The sequence below is a fragment of the Macaca thibetana genome, chromosome 4 (genome assembly GCF_024542745.1).
Source record: "Macaca thibetana thibetana isolate TM-01 chromosome 4, ASM2454274v1, whole genome shotgun sequence".
Classification (NCBI taxonomy): domain Eukaryota; kingdom Metazoa; phylum Chordata; class Mammalia; order Primates; family Cercopithecidae; genus Macaca; species Macaca thibetana.
In genome coordinates, this window is record NC_065581.1 from 39,585,619 (window position 1) to 39,597,827 (window position 12,209).

Sequence of the window (12,209 nt, forward strand, 5' to 3'; positions counted from 1 at the left end):
CTAATTTTAACTATTTAAATGACTACATTTTTTTTCTTTGGTTAACACACCCAACTAAAAACGAACCGCTCACATCATGTCCGGCAGTTACAGCAAAAGCAGAAACGTACTGGAGAGGGGAGGAGGAGGACTTGGGAGAGAAGTCAGTTTTCTCCCAGAATCTTTCTCTCTCATCAGTCACAGGTTTCTGAACACACTGACTCACCAGGAAACATTTCTTAGGTTCTCCAGGAAAACACTAAGTAACTTCAGCAATTGTAAAGGTCATGGAAAACATTATGTTATATATTTCCGTATTTCCACGAATACGCGGGAATCCTCCCAAGCCCCTGGCACCGCACTCCAAATGTCCATCTCCAGGAAGCCGCCCTTCAGTGCCCGGGGCCCTCTAAACAACGTTTCAGTCCTTGGGCTCGGTGTCTGCGTCCTTCATTGGTGAACGCGGGGGCTGCCCGTGTCCCTCCAGCTGCTTCCGGAAGGGAACGGCGCCCCGGAGCGAGCCTGTCTCGGACTCCCAACCGTCAGCCTCGCTCCGGGCCGCACCCCTGGAGCAGCTCCCCCGGAGCAGCGCAGCCGCGCAGGCCGGCCTCAGTGGGCCGAGTGGTCGGAGCATCGGGGCCCGGGGAGCGGCTGGTAAGTGCCTGGTCGGGGCGCGCTGTGAGCGGCCGGCCCCTGCCCGGGAGGCCCTGCTGCAGCCGGGTTCCCCGCCTCGCTTTCCTTCTTTTTAGAGGACTGGAATCCACGCTACAGTTCAGCCCTCCACCTCTGTTAGTTGAACTCAGGGAACCCCTGCTTCAAAACCCCAGCTGAGTCACTGCCCTTCGTCAGTCTCTTCACTGGACATCTAAGTTACTTCACACCCACCCTCGGTTTTGAGAATAGAAAATCAAATACCGCACGTTCTCAACTATGAGTGGGAGCTAAGCTATTGCTGCGCAAAGGCATCCACAGGGGTATAGTGGACTTTGGAGACTCAGAAGGGGAAGGGTGGGAGGGGGGTGAGGGATGAAAAAACTACATATCGCGTACAATGTACACTACCTGGATGACCCTGAAATCGCAGACTTCACCACTATCCAATGCATCCATGTAAAAAAAACCCACCTGTACCCCAAAAGCTATTAAAATAAAAATTATACATATATACTATATGTATATTTTTGAGACGGAGTCTCGCTCTGTCACCCAACTTGGAGCGCAGTGGCGCAATCTCAGCTCACTGCAATCTCTGCCTCCCAGGTTCAAGCCATTCTCCTGCCTCAGCCTCCCGAGTAGCTGGGACTACAGGCGCCCGCCACCACGCCCAGCTAATTTTTTTGTTTTGTTTTGTATTTTTAGTAGAGACGGGGTTTCACAGTGTTAGCCAGGATGGTCTCGATCTCCTGACTTTGTGATACGCCCACCTCGGCCTCCCAAAGTTCTGGGATTACAGGCGTGAGTCACCCCACCCAGCCATACACCTATATATTTTTAAAAATTCAAAAATAAAACAAAAAAATACCTATCCCTCCAGGCTTATTTCCCGTTCCTCTACCCTGCTCATTCCCCTCTAGCCCAAAAGTGTCATCACTGAATTTACCACTTTTCCCAAGCTAGTTGTGTCTGTTTTTGCTTCTCTGCTTTTGTACCCCACTGTCCCCACCTTCTGCCTAGAATGTTTCTCTCTCCCATCTTCTCCTGACAACTCTTCTTTAGACTTGACTCGTGTGGTACCTTCTCTGTCAAGTTTTGTTTTTCCAGAAGTTTTGCTGCCTGCTGAGCTCCCTCAGCCTTTTGTTAATTCACTTGTCATTGACATTGACCATCTTGTCCATCTTGTGTTGTATTCAATAGTCTGTCACACCGATTTGATTGTGCATTTTGCTTTGGAGAAGTCCTTAGTCTTTTATGTAGCCACAGTGGCCACACATGCAGAAGATGCTCAATATTGTTGAATGAACTAATGCATTTGGGACAGGGTTACAGAAACGGGTGCAGGAGAAAAGGGGGTGGTTGAATTGGCTGTACCCAGCACACAGGTATGCAACTTGCTCACTTACTGTAGTATTCCTAGGTGTGGAGGAGTCCAACACCTGGGAATGCTCCTGAAAATAACCAGGGATGACTTTGTGGAAGTTCACTGAATCCTTAAAATTAAACTTAAGGAGAACGGATGGTGGGAATTGAAAATGATTGCATCCAGCCTGGGCCGCATAGTGAGATCCCATCTCTACAGAAAAACCAAAACCCAAACCAAAAGAGAACAGCCAAATGTGATTGCGTATGCCTTTAGTCCTACTCGGGAGGCTGAAGTAAGAGGATCGTTTGAGCCCAGAAGGTAAGAACTGCAATAAGCCATGCTCGCATGACTGTACTCCAGCCTGCACAACAGAGCAAGTTGTCTGTGAAGGAGAGAAGGACCCAGAGAAAGTGAACAAGTATTGATGCCACATTCACTCCGTGCTCTATGGGTCAGCAGAATGTGAATGCTTGGGGGTAGATTTGTAGGGAATTTTAGGTCCTAATTTTTTTTATTTATTTATTTTTAAGACAGGTTCTCACTCTGTCACCCAGACTGGAGTGCAGTGGCACCATCTTGGCTCACTGCAGCCTTGACCTCCTGGGCTCAAGCTATCCTCCCTCCTCAGCCCTCCAAGTAGCTGGGACTACAGGTGCATGCCACCACGCCTGGCTAATTTTTTCCATTTACTGTCAAGACTGGGTTTCTCCATGTTGCCTAGGCTGGTCATGGATGTTACTATATATGATATGCATATAATACAACTAAAATGTACACATGACTTTTTTTTTTTAGAAAAGAACCATACCGAAAGTTAGAAAATTGGAAAGTAAAAATTCTTCTTCTACTTCCCTTCTTCAATCTCTTTCACTCAGAGTGATTCTTGTTAATAATTTATTGTGTATTCTCCCTAGAAAGCTTATAATGCACTTTATCAAATCTAAACTATTACTGAGTACAATTTTTTTTGCAATTCTATACATGCAAATTAGGTATTTTATGTAACTGCATAAAGAAAAAAGTGCTGAGAAACAAAAAAATGCTGCAGATTAAACCTTCTTAAAGTATGCATCTTAGAATTGATGAAATACCATATGTACACATATACACCACTTTAAAACATTTATGGGGTGGTGTTGTTATGCAATGTATCTTGCTTTTTTATGTAACAGTATGTCTTAGAGAGTTTTACATATCTGCATATATAGCCCTCCTCATTCTTTGTATCAATAATGATACATTAAAATTTTATTGAACAAGGGTAGTACAGAACAATTAGTGGGCCCTTCATTGAGGGACATCTTGGTTGTTTCCAAAGTGTGTGTGTGTCTGTGTGTTTTCTTGCTTGTTTTTGCTATTACAAACATGTTGCAGTGAACCACCAACCTTGTGTGTATGTGTGTGTGTATACATATATAGAGAATATCTATATATATACACATAGTTGGTAAGATTTTTTCATTTTTGCTATAGTTTTTAGGAATTCCTCTATATAAAGTAGTTGCATACATTTTCTAATTTAAAATTAAATAATTGCATCACTCTTTGGAAGTCATAAGTTGATCTTTTAGTATTTAGAGTTTGTCACCTGCTAAGGAATATTTGACACTCAAAAACCATGTTGAAAATGCATCTCAAATTACAGTATTTCATTAGAGGGAAGATTCTACAATTTCCTTAAGTGAAATCTCTCCAAAATGGCAGTGGTCATGTATTTATATATTTCTTTGGGAATCTTAGATATATGATCTATTTTAACAAAATTTAAACTATAACAAATTATTTATAATTTATTTTTTTCTGACACACAATAGGGATTAGTCCCTGATTATCAATTTTCAGTGTTTACAGACACTCGTATTCACAGAAACAAAGTCTGTATGTCAGTGTTCACAGTCACAAAAGTCTGCTTGTATAAAAACTACATTTATTACTTATTTTAACAGATTCTGAATCCTTGCTGTTTGTGGTCTTTTGGAATAATGAATATGATATGATGTAGTTCTAAACTCTTTTTTCCCAGCCAAATTTTCCCTGATTTGGCCTGTTCATAGCTTTTTATAGTTTACCTCTTTACTTCTCTGTTTACATTTCTTCCCTCTGCTTCTTATTGACTCCTACTCACCCTTTAAGGCCAACTAATGTTCAAATCCTCCATGAAATCCTCTCTGTCTATTTTGTCCACATTTATCTCTTCCTTCTTTAAATTCCTTTTTCAGCAGAACGTCACAATTTAACATTCTTGATTGATTCATATAGGTTACTTTATCTTCTAAATGAGACTGAATTCTTCAGGAATTCTTGTCTTGGCTGGATTTCAGGCAAGATATCTAGGGGGTGTTACATTAGCTCTGGTTGTTGAGTATTTGTGGCTTGAAGTAGTCTTTTTTTTTTTCAACTTTTATTTTGGATTCAGGGGATACATATGAAGATTTCTTACAAAGGTTTATTGCATGATGCTGAGGTTTGGTGGAGTATGATTAAACTTGTCACCCAGATAGTGAGCATAGTATCCAATAGGTAGTTTTTCAACCCTCACCCCCATCCTTCCCTTCCCCCTCTTGTACCCCCAGTGTCTGTTGTTTTCATCTTTATGTCCATGTATACCCAGTGTTTAGTCCCTACTTATAAGTGTGAACATGAGGTATTTGGTTTTCTGTTTCTGCGTTAGTTCACTTAGGATAATGGCCTCTAGCTGCATTCATGTTCCTTCAGAAGACATGTTTTTTTTTTTTGGTTGCATAGTATACCATGATGTATATTTTTTCATCCAATCCACTGTGAAGTTGTATTCTTAAGACAAGAGGCGGGGCTTCTCCAGAGACCTGGAAGAGGTGTAGCTAACGCAGCTGATCATCACAGCCCACTCCCTCTAGTGTCAGAGGAATGCCTGGGCTGCTGTTTCACAGATGGACACCTATTCTGCCCAGCATTAGACTTGCCACCAAATATTTTTACTGTGAATGGGCTAACCATTAAGGTGCAGCCCTAAAACCCTACCAAGCTAAAAAATGCAGCCTGACATTGTGTTTCAAAATGGTGGCATAGAAGCAAGCTGGCTTCTTCTCCCTTACCACCAGAAAATGGAAACAAACACACGATGTTAAGATTATCACCAGCAATATCCCAAAACTCAGATATAAGGATGAGATCATTTCTAGTACCACAGAGAAGTGAAAAAACCTCTAAGCAGATGGTAAGAGAATTGGACTTCCATAGCATGACACTCCTTATCCCCAGTCTGCCTGGCACCAGGCAAATGGAAAATTTCCCCCAGTCTTATGGTTTCTCTAATGGGCAAAGTGAGATTGAAGTGAACAACCAACTTTCCTACCATCTTGGGTTCCATGGCAGGAGATCTGTTCCTGCCTCAATCCACAGGCAGTATCAACAGTACTAAAGGGAGAAATATCCCCGAGGATAGCCAGAGACGAAGGAGGGAGATGGGACTACCATCCCCAGTCCTGGAAGCTCTGCTCTGTAACTTGGCCAAAGAAGACACCAAATCAGAGTTGCTGTTTGGCAGTACCATGCTGTAGGAAGCTCATTCCCCAGTTCCCTTAGGCATGAACCCCTATCCAGCATTCCCACACTGCTGGGATAATCCCTTTAGGACTTCCCCCATTTTGGATGGGCAGCAATCTGATTACTAGAACTGAGGCAAACCGAGGCTTAAGCTGACATCTAGTGCTGGAAATGAGTCAGTGACCTAGTGAAAAAGAAAAGAAAATCCACAGGTAAATTATAAAGAGTCTCTAAGCAGACATATCCAATAAAAACCAAAACCAGCCAGAGAAGACTGTAGTAAATAATTAATCCTTCAACACAAAGACATACACATACATTCACAAGAAACAATAACAAACAGAGGATCATGACCTCTTCAAAAGGACAAAGCAAGAAACCAGCAACTAACCCTAATAAGAATGCAATATGTGAACCCTCTGACCAAGAATTCGAAATAGCAGTTTTAAGGAAACTCAGTGATCTCCAAGATAACACAGAAAAACAATTCAGAAATTTATCAGAGAAGGTTAACAAAGAGATTGAGATAAAAAACCCATAAATTTTGGAATTAAGAAATACATTTGCTGAGCTAAAAAACTTACTAGAGGTTCTCAACAGCAGATCAAGCAAAGAAAGAATCACTGAACTCAGACAGGTTGTTTGAAAATGTGCAGAGGAGACAAAAGGAAAAAGAATGAAGAGGAACAAACATATAGAAAATTACCTCAAAAAACCAAGTTTAAGAATTATTGAGTTTGTGACCAGCCTGAGCAACAGAGTGAGACCCTGTCTCTAAAACTGAAAAATAAAAAAATTAGCCATGCATGGTGGTACATTCCTATTGTCCCAGCTACTCAGAAGGCTGAGGTGGGATGATCACTTGAAGCCAGGAGCTTGAGTACTGGTACTGTTTGGCAGTACCATGAGACCAGTCTCAGCAACATAACAAGACCTTGTCTCTACGAAAAATAAAAATAATAAATACATAAATACATAAGCCAGGCTGGTGGCATGCACCTGTAGTCTTACCTACTTGGGAGGCTGAAGTGGGAGGGTCACAAGCTTGTGAGGTCAAAGCTGCAGTGAGCTATGATCATGCCACTGCACCTGAGCCCAGGTGGTAAAGTGAGGCCCTGTCACAAAAGAGAGAGAGAGAGAGAGAGAGAAAGAGAAAAGAGAAAGGGAGTGGGGAGAGGGAAGGCTAAAAAAACCCTGCCGATAGTAGTTTGGGAACAATGGTTTATGTTGACACATTCTAGGGGCAGTGGGTGGGTAAACTGGTTAACTGGCAGCTAAAAGATAGGTCAATTTGTCCTTGAGTAGGCCAATTAAGGGTATCAAACAAACAATTACAGCTGTTTATGAGTTCTCTGGAAAACTTGGAAAGGGCAGTTGTGGGGCATAGATGACAGGCTGGCTCTGTGTCGTGTCTGCTGGTGACCCATTGTAAGAAGCTCCATCTTACTTAGGCCAGGTCTGCATCTGTGTCCTCAGAATTTCTCACTAGAAACCTCTTTTTCTGTCTTCTTACGTGTTTGGGAATGTATCCTTTTGTTCTCCAAATATTTACTATTATTCTGGTTTCTGGATTTTAACCACATCCTGAAAACATATTTATTTGGTTGGAGGCATCGTTACTGTCCTACAATATGATTTTTGTCTGTAGCTGACATCTCTTCTTCCACTGGCGTCCCCTAATTTCCATGGTTATGTGCTCATTACTTCTACACTTCTTTATTATCAGAGCTTTTCTGATTAGGTAGGCTACATTTATGCTTTCTATAGTACCATTGCCTCAATAAATAGTCACAATCACTTTTCAGTGTGGACTTTCTGTTTGGTCTTGGGGTTATTTATTTTGGCTGCTAAGAGGATGTTTTATGCTTTTATGGTAGATGAGATGGCAGACAGTAGAATGTCTGATTGATGAACTGTATTGCATCACAGAGTTCCTTGAAGCAAGGAACATTTAGAGTTCACGAAGTTCTTTGCTTGGTCTCTTGCACAGTGAGTACCTTGGCAGTGATCTACACTCTGTCCTCTAATTTAGTGGCTCTCAATCTTTTTTTAGCCCTAAGGCACCTGAGGACAGGTGCCCTCCCATGAATTGCCGGGTTACTATGGCAGGGATGGGATGTGCGTGGAGGGACAGTCCCCTAGGGCCATAACATAATCAGGAGGAGCACTTAAAGTTTGAAAAAGCTCCCAGGTGTGTGTGTGTGTGTGTGTGTGTGTGTGTGTGTGTGTGTGTGTGCTGTCCTCACTAAAAATATCACCTCTCCTGCCCCATAAACTAAGCTTCCTTAGATAATATGGCAAGGTGGAACTTGATGATTTTGCTGCTTGTCTAGCTAAAAGGGGAGGAATAAAAACGTACAACACTCAATTTACTGTAGTTTTAAACGAACCTCTGTTATAATTCTAGGTTTTGAAGCATAACGACAGAGGATGGAGAAGGATGCCGAAGAAGGCGGCGCCCCCTCTGAGGGAGCAGAGGCTCCTCCCCCTACGGAAGAGGCTGGCCCTCCCCGTTCAGAGGAGGAAGAGGCCCCGCGCCCTCCAACGGTGGAGGCTCCGGAGGAAGATAATTTCTCTCTTTCCCCAGAAGATGATGTTCCTTCTGTGGTGGATTATCGGGATCTCATTCCTTCTGAAGAAGGGATAGTTCTTCCGGATGATGATGAAGGGGATCTGAATAGAGTTCGACCCAGGCTTGCACCGCGACCAGTTCAATCAGTGATTTCGGAAGTGCTGTCCTCCCCGTCTTCCCGGCGGTCCTCCAGGTACCGCCGGAGTATGAGTGGCCTTCCCACTCTGCAGGAAACATTAAAAGAGAGACAGGTTTGCTTCTAATAAGATTTTTCATGCGTGCCACTTTCCTTTACAAATACGAAATACTTTTACTTTACAAAATATGAAATAGTTTGATTTTTTTTTCTGCAGAATTGCAATTTTGACTCTTGGTTTTCATTCCTTAGGCAAGATTTAGAGAGGCAAGGGAAAGCCGAAGACAGAAAATTGACCCTTCATACAAATATATATTTGAAATTCTAGCAGGAAATCTTGGCCTGGACGTAGTAACTGTGGAAGAATTAATTTTGGATTGCCCATCTGTAAGTTTAAGTCTTATCATTATATTTTAATTGCTCTTTGAGTAAGTGATTAACTTAGGAAAACAGAGTTGTCCTAAACAACAACAAAAATCATTTAGAAAGACAAAGTTGGGGCAGGGCATAGTGGCTCATGCCTGTAATCCCAGCACTTTGGGAGGCTGAGGTCTGAGGATTGCTTGAGGCCAGGAGTTTGAGAGTAGCCTGGGCAACAAGGCGAAACTCCTGTCTCTGCAAGAAACACAAAAATTGGTTGGGCGTGGTACACTGTACCTGTGGTCCCAGCTACTCAGGAGGCTGGGGTGGGAGGAACTCGTGAGCCTGGGAGGTGGAGGATGCGGTGAGTACTCCAGCCTGGCTGACAGAGTGAGATCTTGTCTAAAAAGAAAAAGATTAAAGTTGGAATTTTACTGACTAGAGGAGAAGATTTAGTTTATATAATTATAGCCAGTTGAATGGTATTTCTTTTTAAATTAAATTAAATTAATTTGTTTGTTTGGGACGGAGGCTCGCTCTGTTGCCAGGCTGGAGTGCAGTGGCGCAATCTCGACTCACTATTTAACCTTGACTTCTGGATTCTCCTGCCTCAGCCTCGTGAGTAGCTGGGACTACAGGCATGCGCCACCATGCCCAGCTATTTTTAATTTTTTTGTATTTTTAGTAGAGATGGGGTTTCAGCATGTTGGCCAGGATGGTCTCTAACTCCTGACCTCATGATCCGCCCACCTTGGCCTCCCAAAGTGCTGGTACAGGCCTGAGCCACTGCACCCGGCCCAGCTGAATGGTATTTCTAGTCAGGTTTACTGTTGTGGAGGAAGAAGAGAAGACTTAGCAACTAGAATTTTGGCTAAACTTCTAGCTTAGAATGATGTCAGAAGTTAGAGGCATAGGCCGGGCGCGGTGGCTCAAGCCTGTAATCCCAGCACTTTGGGAGGCCGAGACGGGCGGATCACGAGGTCAGGAGATCAAGACCATCCTGGCTAACACAATGAAACCCCGTCTCTACTAAAAATACAAAAAAATTAGCCGGGCGTGGTGGCGGCGCCTGTAGTCCCAGCTACTCGGGAGGCTGAGGCAGGAGAATGGCGGGAACCCGGGAGGTGGAGCTTGCAGTGAGCCGAGATCGCGCCACTGCACTCCAGCCTGGGCGACAGAGCGAGACTCCGTCTCAAAAAAAAAAAAAAAAAAAAAAAAAAAAAAAAAAAGAAGTTAGAGGCATAGTTCAGTGACGGTAGGTAATATTTTGCAAGTACAGATTATATGAACTACATATGCAAATCACTTGTAGAGAAAAACTGCATAAATAAGTCAGGGAACAGTGACTATTGTATGAGTATACGGTAGTAGAAATAGTGATGTGATTGCAGGTCAGGTTACCATATGTCTCAGTGTGCCAGGGACAGTTCTGGATTATACCTATTTTCCTGGCATGATTAACAGTACCTCCTGACACTACTAAAAGTTTTGGATGATAAATTGATGTGGTCACCCTAATTATAGTAATGTATGATACACTTGTGTCATAGCTTCCCTCCTCATAGCTCTGGTTCTAAGATAATTTTCAATAAAACTACCACTAGCTTCTTGGGCTTTTTCTCAACCCTAGGAGTGGACTGGGCTGGTATCCCAGAAAGACCAGTGAGCAGGTGCAGACTGCTGGTGAGCGGATTTTCTCACTGAATGCACTGGTGGGAGAGTTGGGGTGAGGTGGGATTGTGGTGAGGTTGTCACCATGGGGGCCATATCCCCTGCTTTTATAGGGGTCATCAAACATGGGCAAAACTCTTTAGCTTGCTCTAGGAGCCAGGGTTATATGGAACAGTGCCTAAAAGAGCTACTCCCGGCCGGGTGCAGCAACTCACACCTGTAATCCAAGCACTTTGGGAAGCTGAGGTGGGCAAATCACTTGAGGTCGGAAGTTCAAGACCAGCCTAACCAAAATAGTGAAACCTTGTCTCTACTAAAAATATAAAAATTAGCTGGGTGTGGTGGCATGTGCCTGTAGTCCCAGCTACTTGGGAGGTTAAGGCAGGAGGATCACTTGAACCCAGGAGGCAGAGGTTGCAGTGAGCCGAGATTGCACCACCAGACTCCATCCTTGGCGATAGAGTGAGACTCCAACTCATAATAATAATAATAATAGTAATAATAAAGAGCTACCCCTTGCTTCATACAGTGCATTGCTAAATTCTGCAAAATTGTCTGCGCTTCATGTCGTCCAGTATCCTTATAAGAATATGGTCCTGGCAGTTCCCCGACAGTAGGAATGGGATTGCTCATTTTCTTGGTCCTGTTGTGTAGCTGTAATAGTTAGATGGGGATGTGATTGATGCAAAGACATCAATAGCTCTAAGCTATTATAATGACAAAGTATATAGAATTCATGGAGATGTGTACATAAAACAAGAGGTGTCACAGCAAGCAACTGGAAGTAAGTTGTGGTTTCCCAGGTCACCAAAGTTCCCTGCTGGAATTTACTGCTGTGGTCAAGGCTGGCTTCATGGATATATGGGCTGTGTAGTTACAGAGGCCCCTGTGCTTAGAATGTCACTGTGCTTGGTTTGATGATCTTTTGTCACCATTTTGAAGTTCTTGATAATTCTTTGGTAAATGTCTCTCATTTTCATTTTGCACTGGGTTCATCAAATTCTGTAGCTGGTCCTGACTGTGGACAATGCCGACCAAATAGTAAGAGGATTTTCTTTGCCATTCTCAAGTTGGGTTTGTTTGTTTTAATGGTCTCCTTTCCCCAATGAGTTCTAGTTTCTGTGACGATTCTGGCTACATGTCTTTCTAGCCTTTCTAAGCAACTGGTGCAAAACAACCTTATATGCATCCCTGAGATAATGACAATGAGAAGAAGGTGAGGCCAATTTCTAAAAAGTCATTTCTTAGTAGGCCCAGGCTTCAGGCCTATCCCGAGGATCATTCCTGCATTTGGTTAAGGAGGAAGGAAGATAAGTGATCGATTTTGTTTCACCTGAAAATTGCTGGGCCACAAATTTGGATAACACCACAACTGGAATCCCTATACCTTCTGCAAAGGGTATAGGCATAGGCATTGTGTACTGATCACTGCCTTCATGAAAGGGTAACTGCTAGAACTAAGGTGGGGTGGGGGAGGTGGGCACCTGCAGTAATCCAACTTTAAGTATTTGCCATCTGGATTTCTGGGCTGGTATTCTCTGTTTGGAGGAATTCTTACTGGCTAGCATGCTACAGTAGCATGTGCCTACAAAGCCTTCTATTTGCTATTCCTGGGATATGTCTCAGACTTTGGGTCCATGTGGTTAGATTCTACTTTGAAGGTCATTATGGTCCAGGCCAGACACTGCTTAGGCTGCAAGGAATGGGAAATGCAGGCATTAAGGAAGAATCAAGCTGCCAAAGGTATTTCCTTAAAAGTTGCTTGTGAGTGTACAAAGCCATAGTGGAGGGAAAATCGTGTACCCAGTAGGGAAACCAGTGTCAAAATCTGAAAGATTAGAATGCTTATTTGGTTGTGGGGAAAAGGCAAGGACATATGATAGGTTGGATCAAGGTTGGTGACCACGTGAGTAAGGAGATGGAACAAGAAACAAGGGGTGGCATGA

At 43.2% G+C, this 12,209-nt stretch overlaps 3 protein-coding genes across 4 annotated transcripts in view; 1 reads left to right on the forward strand and 2 right to left on the reverse strand.

Annotated features, from left to right (window-relative positions):
* BTBD9 (BTB domain containing 9) overlaps positions 1 to 12,209 on the reverse strand; it is an 820,757-nt gene that overhangs the window by 562,502 nt on the left and 246,046 nt on the right. The window lies entirely within an intron of this gene.
* GLO1 (glyoxalase I) overlaps positions 1 to 12,209 on the reverse strand; it is a 453,994-nt gene that overhangs the window by 47,319 nt on the left and 394,466 nt on the right. The gene's annotated exons all lie outside the window — the stretch shown is intronic.
* DNAH8 (dynein axonemal heavy chain 8) overlaps positions 1,741 to 12,209 on the forward strand; it is a 314,177-nt gene continuing 303,708 nt past the window's right edge. Inside the window, exons 1-3 of one of the 2 annotated variants that reach the window (XM_050787538.1) lie at positions 1,741 to 2,018; positions 7,932 to 8,347; positions 8,485 to 8,619. In XM_050787538.1, coding sequence (XP_050643495.1) covers positions 7,955 to 8,347; positions 8,485 to 8,619 — 528 coding nt within the window. In that variant the 5' untranslated portion in view covers positions 1,741 to 2,018; positions 7,932 to 7,954. Of the gene's footprint in view, positions 2,019 to 7,548; positions 7,716 to 7,931; positions 8,348 to 8,484; positions 8,620 to 12,209 lie in introns of those variants that run through there. The other variant, XM_050787537.1, reaches the window with a different exon arrangement.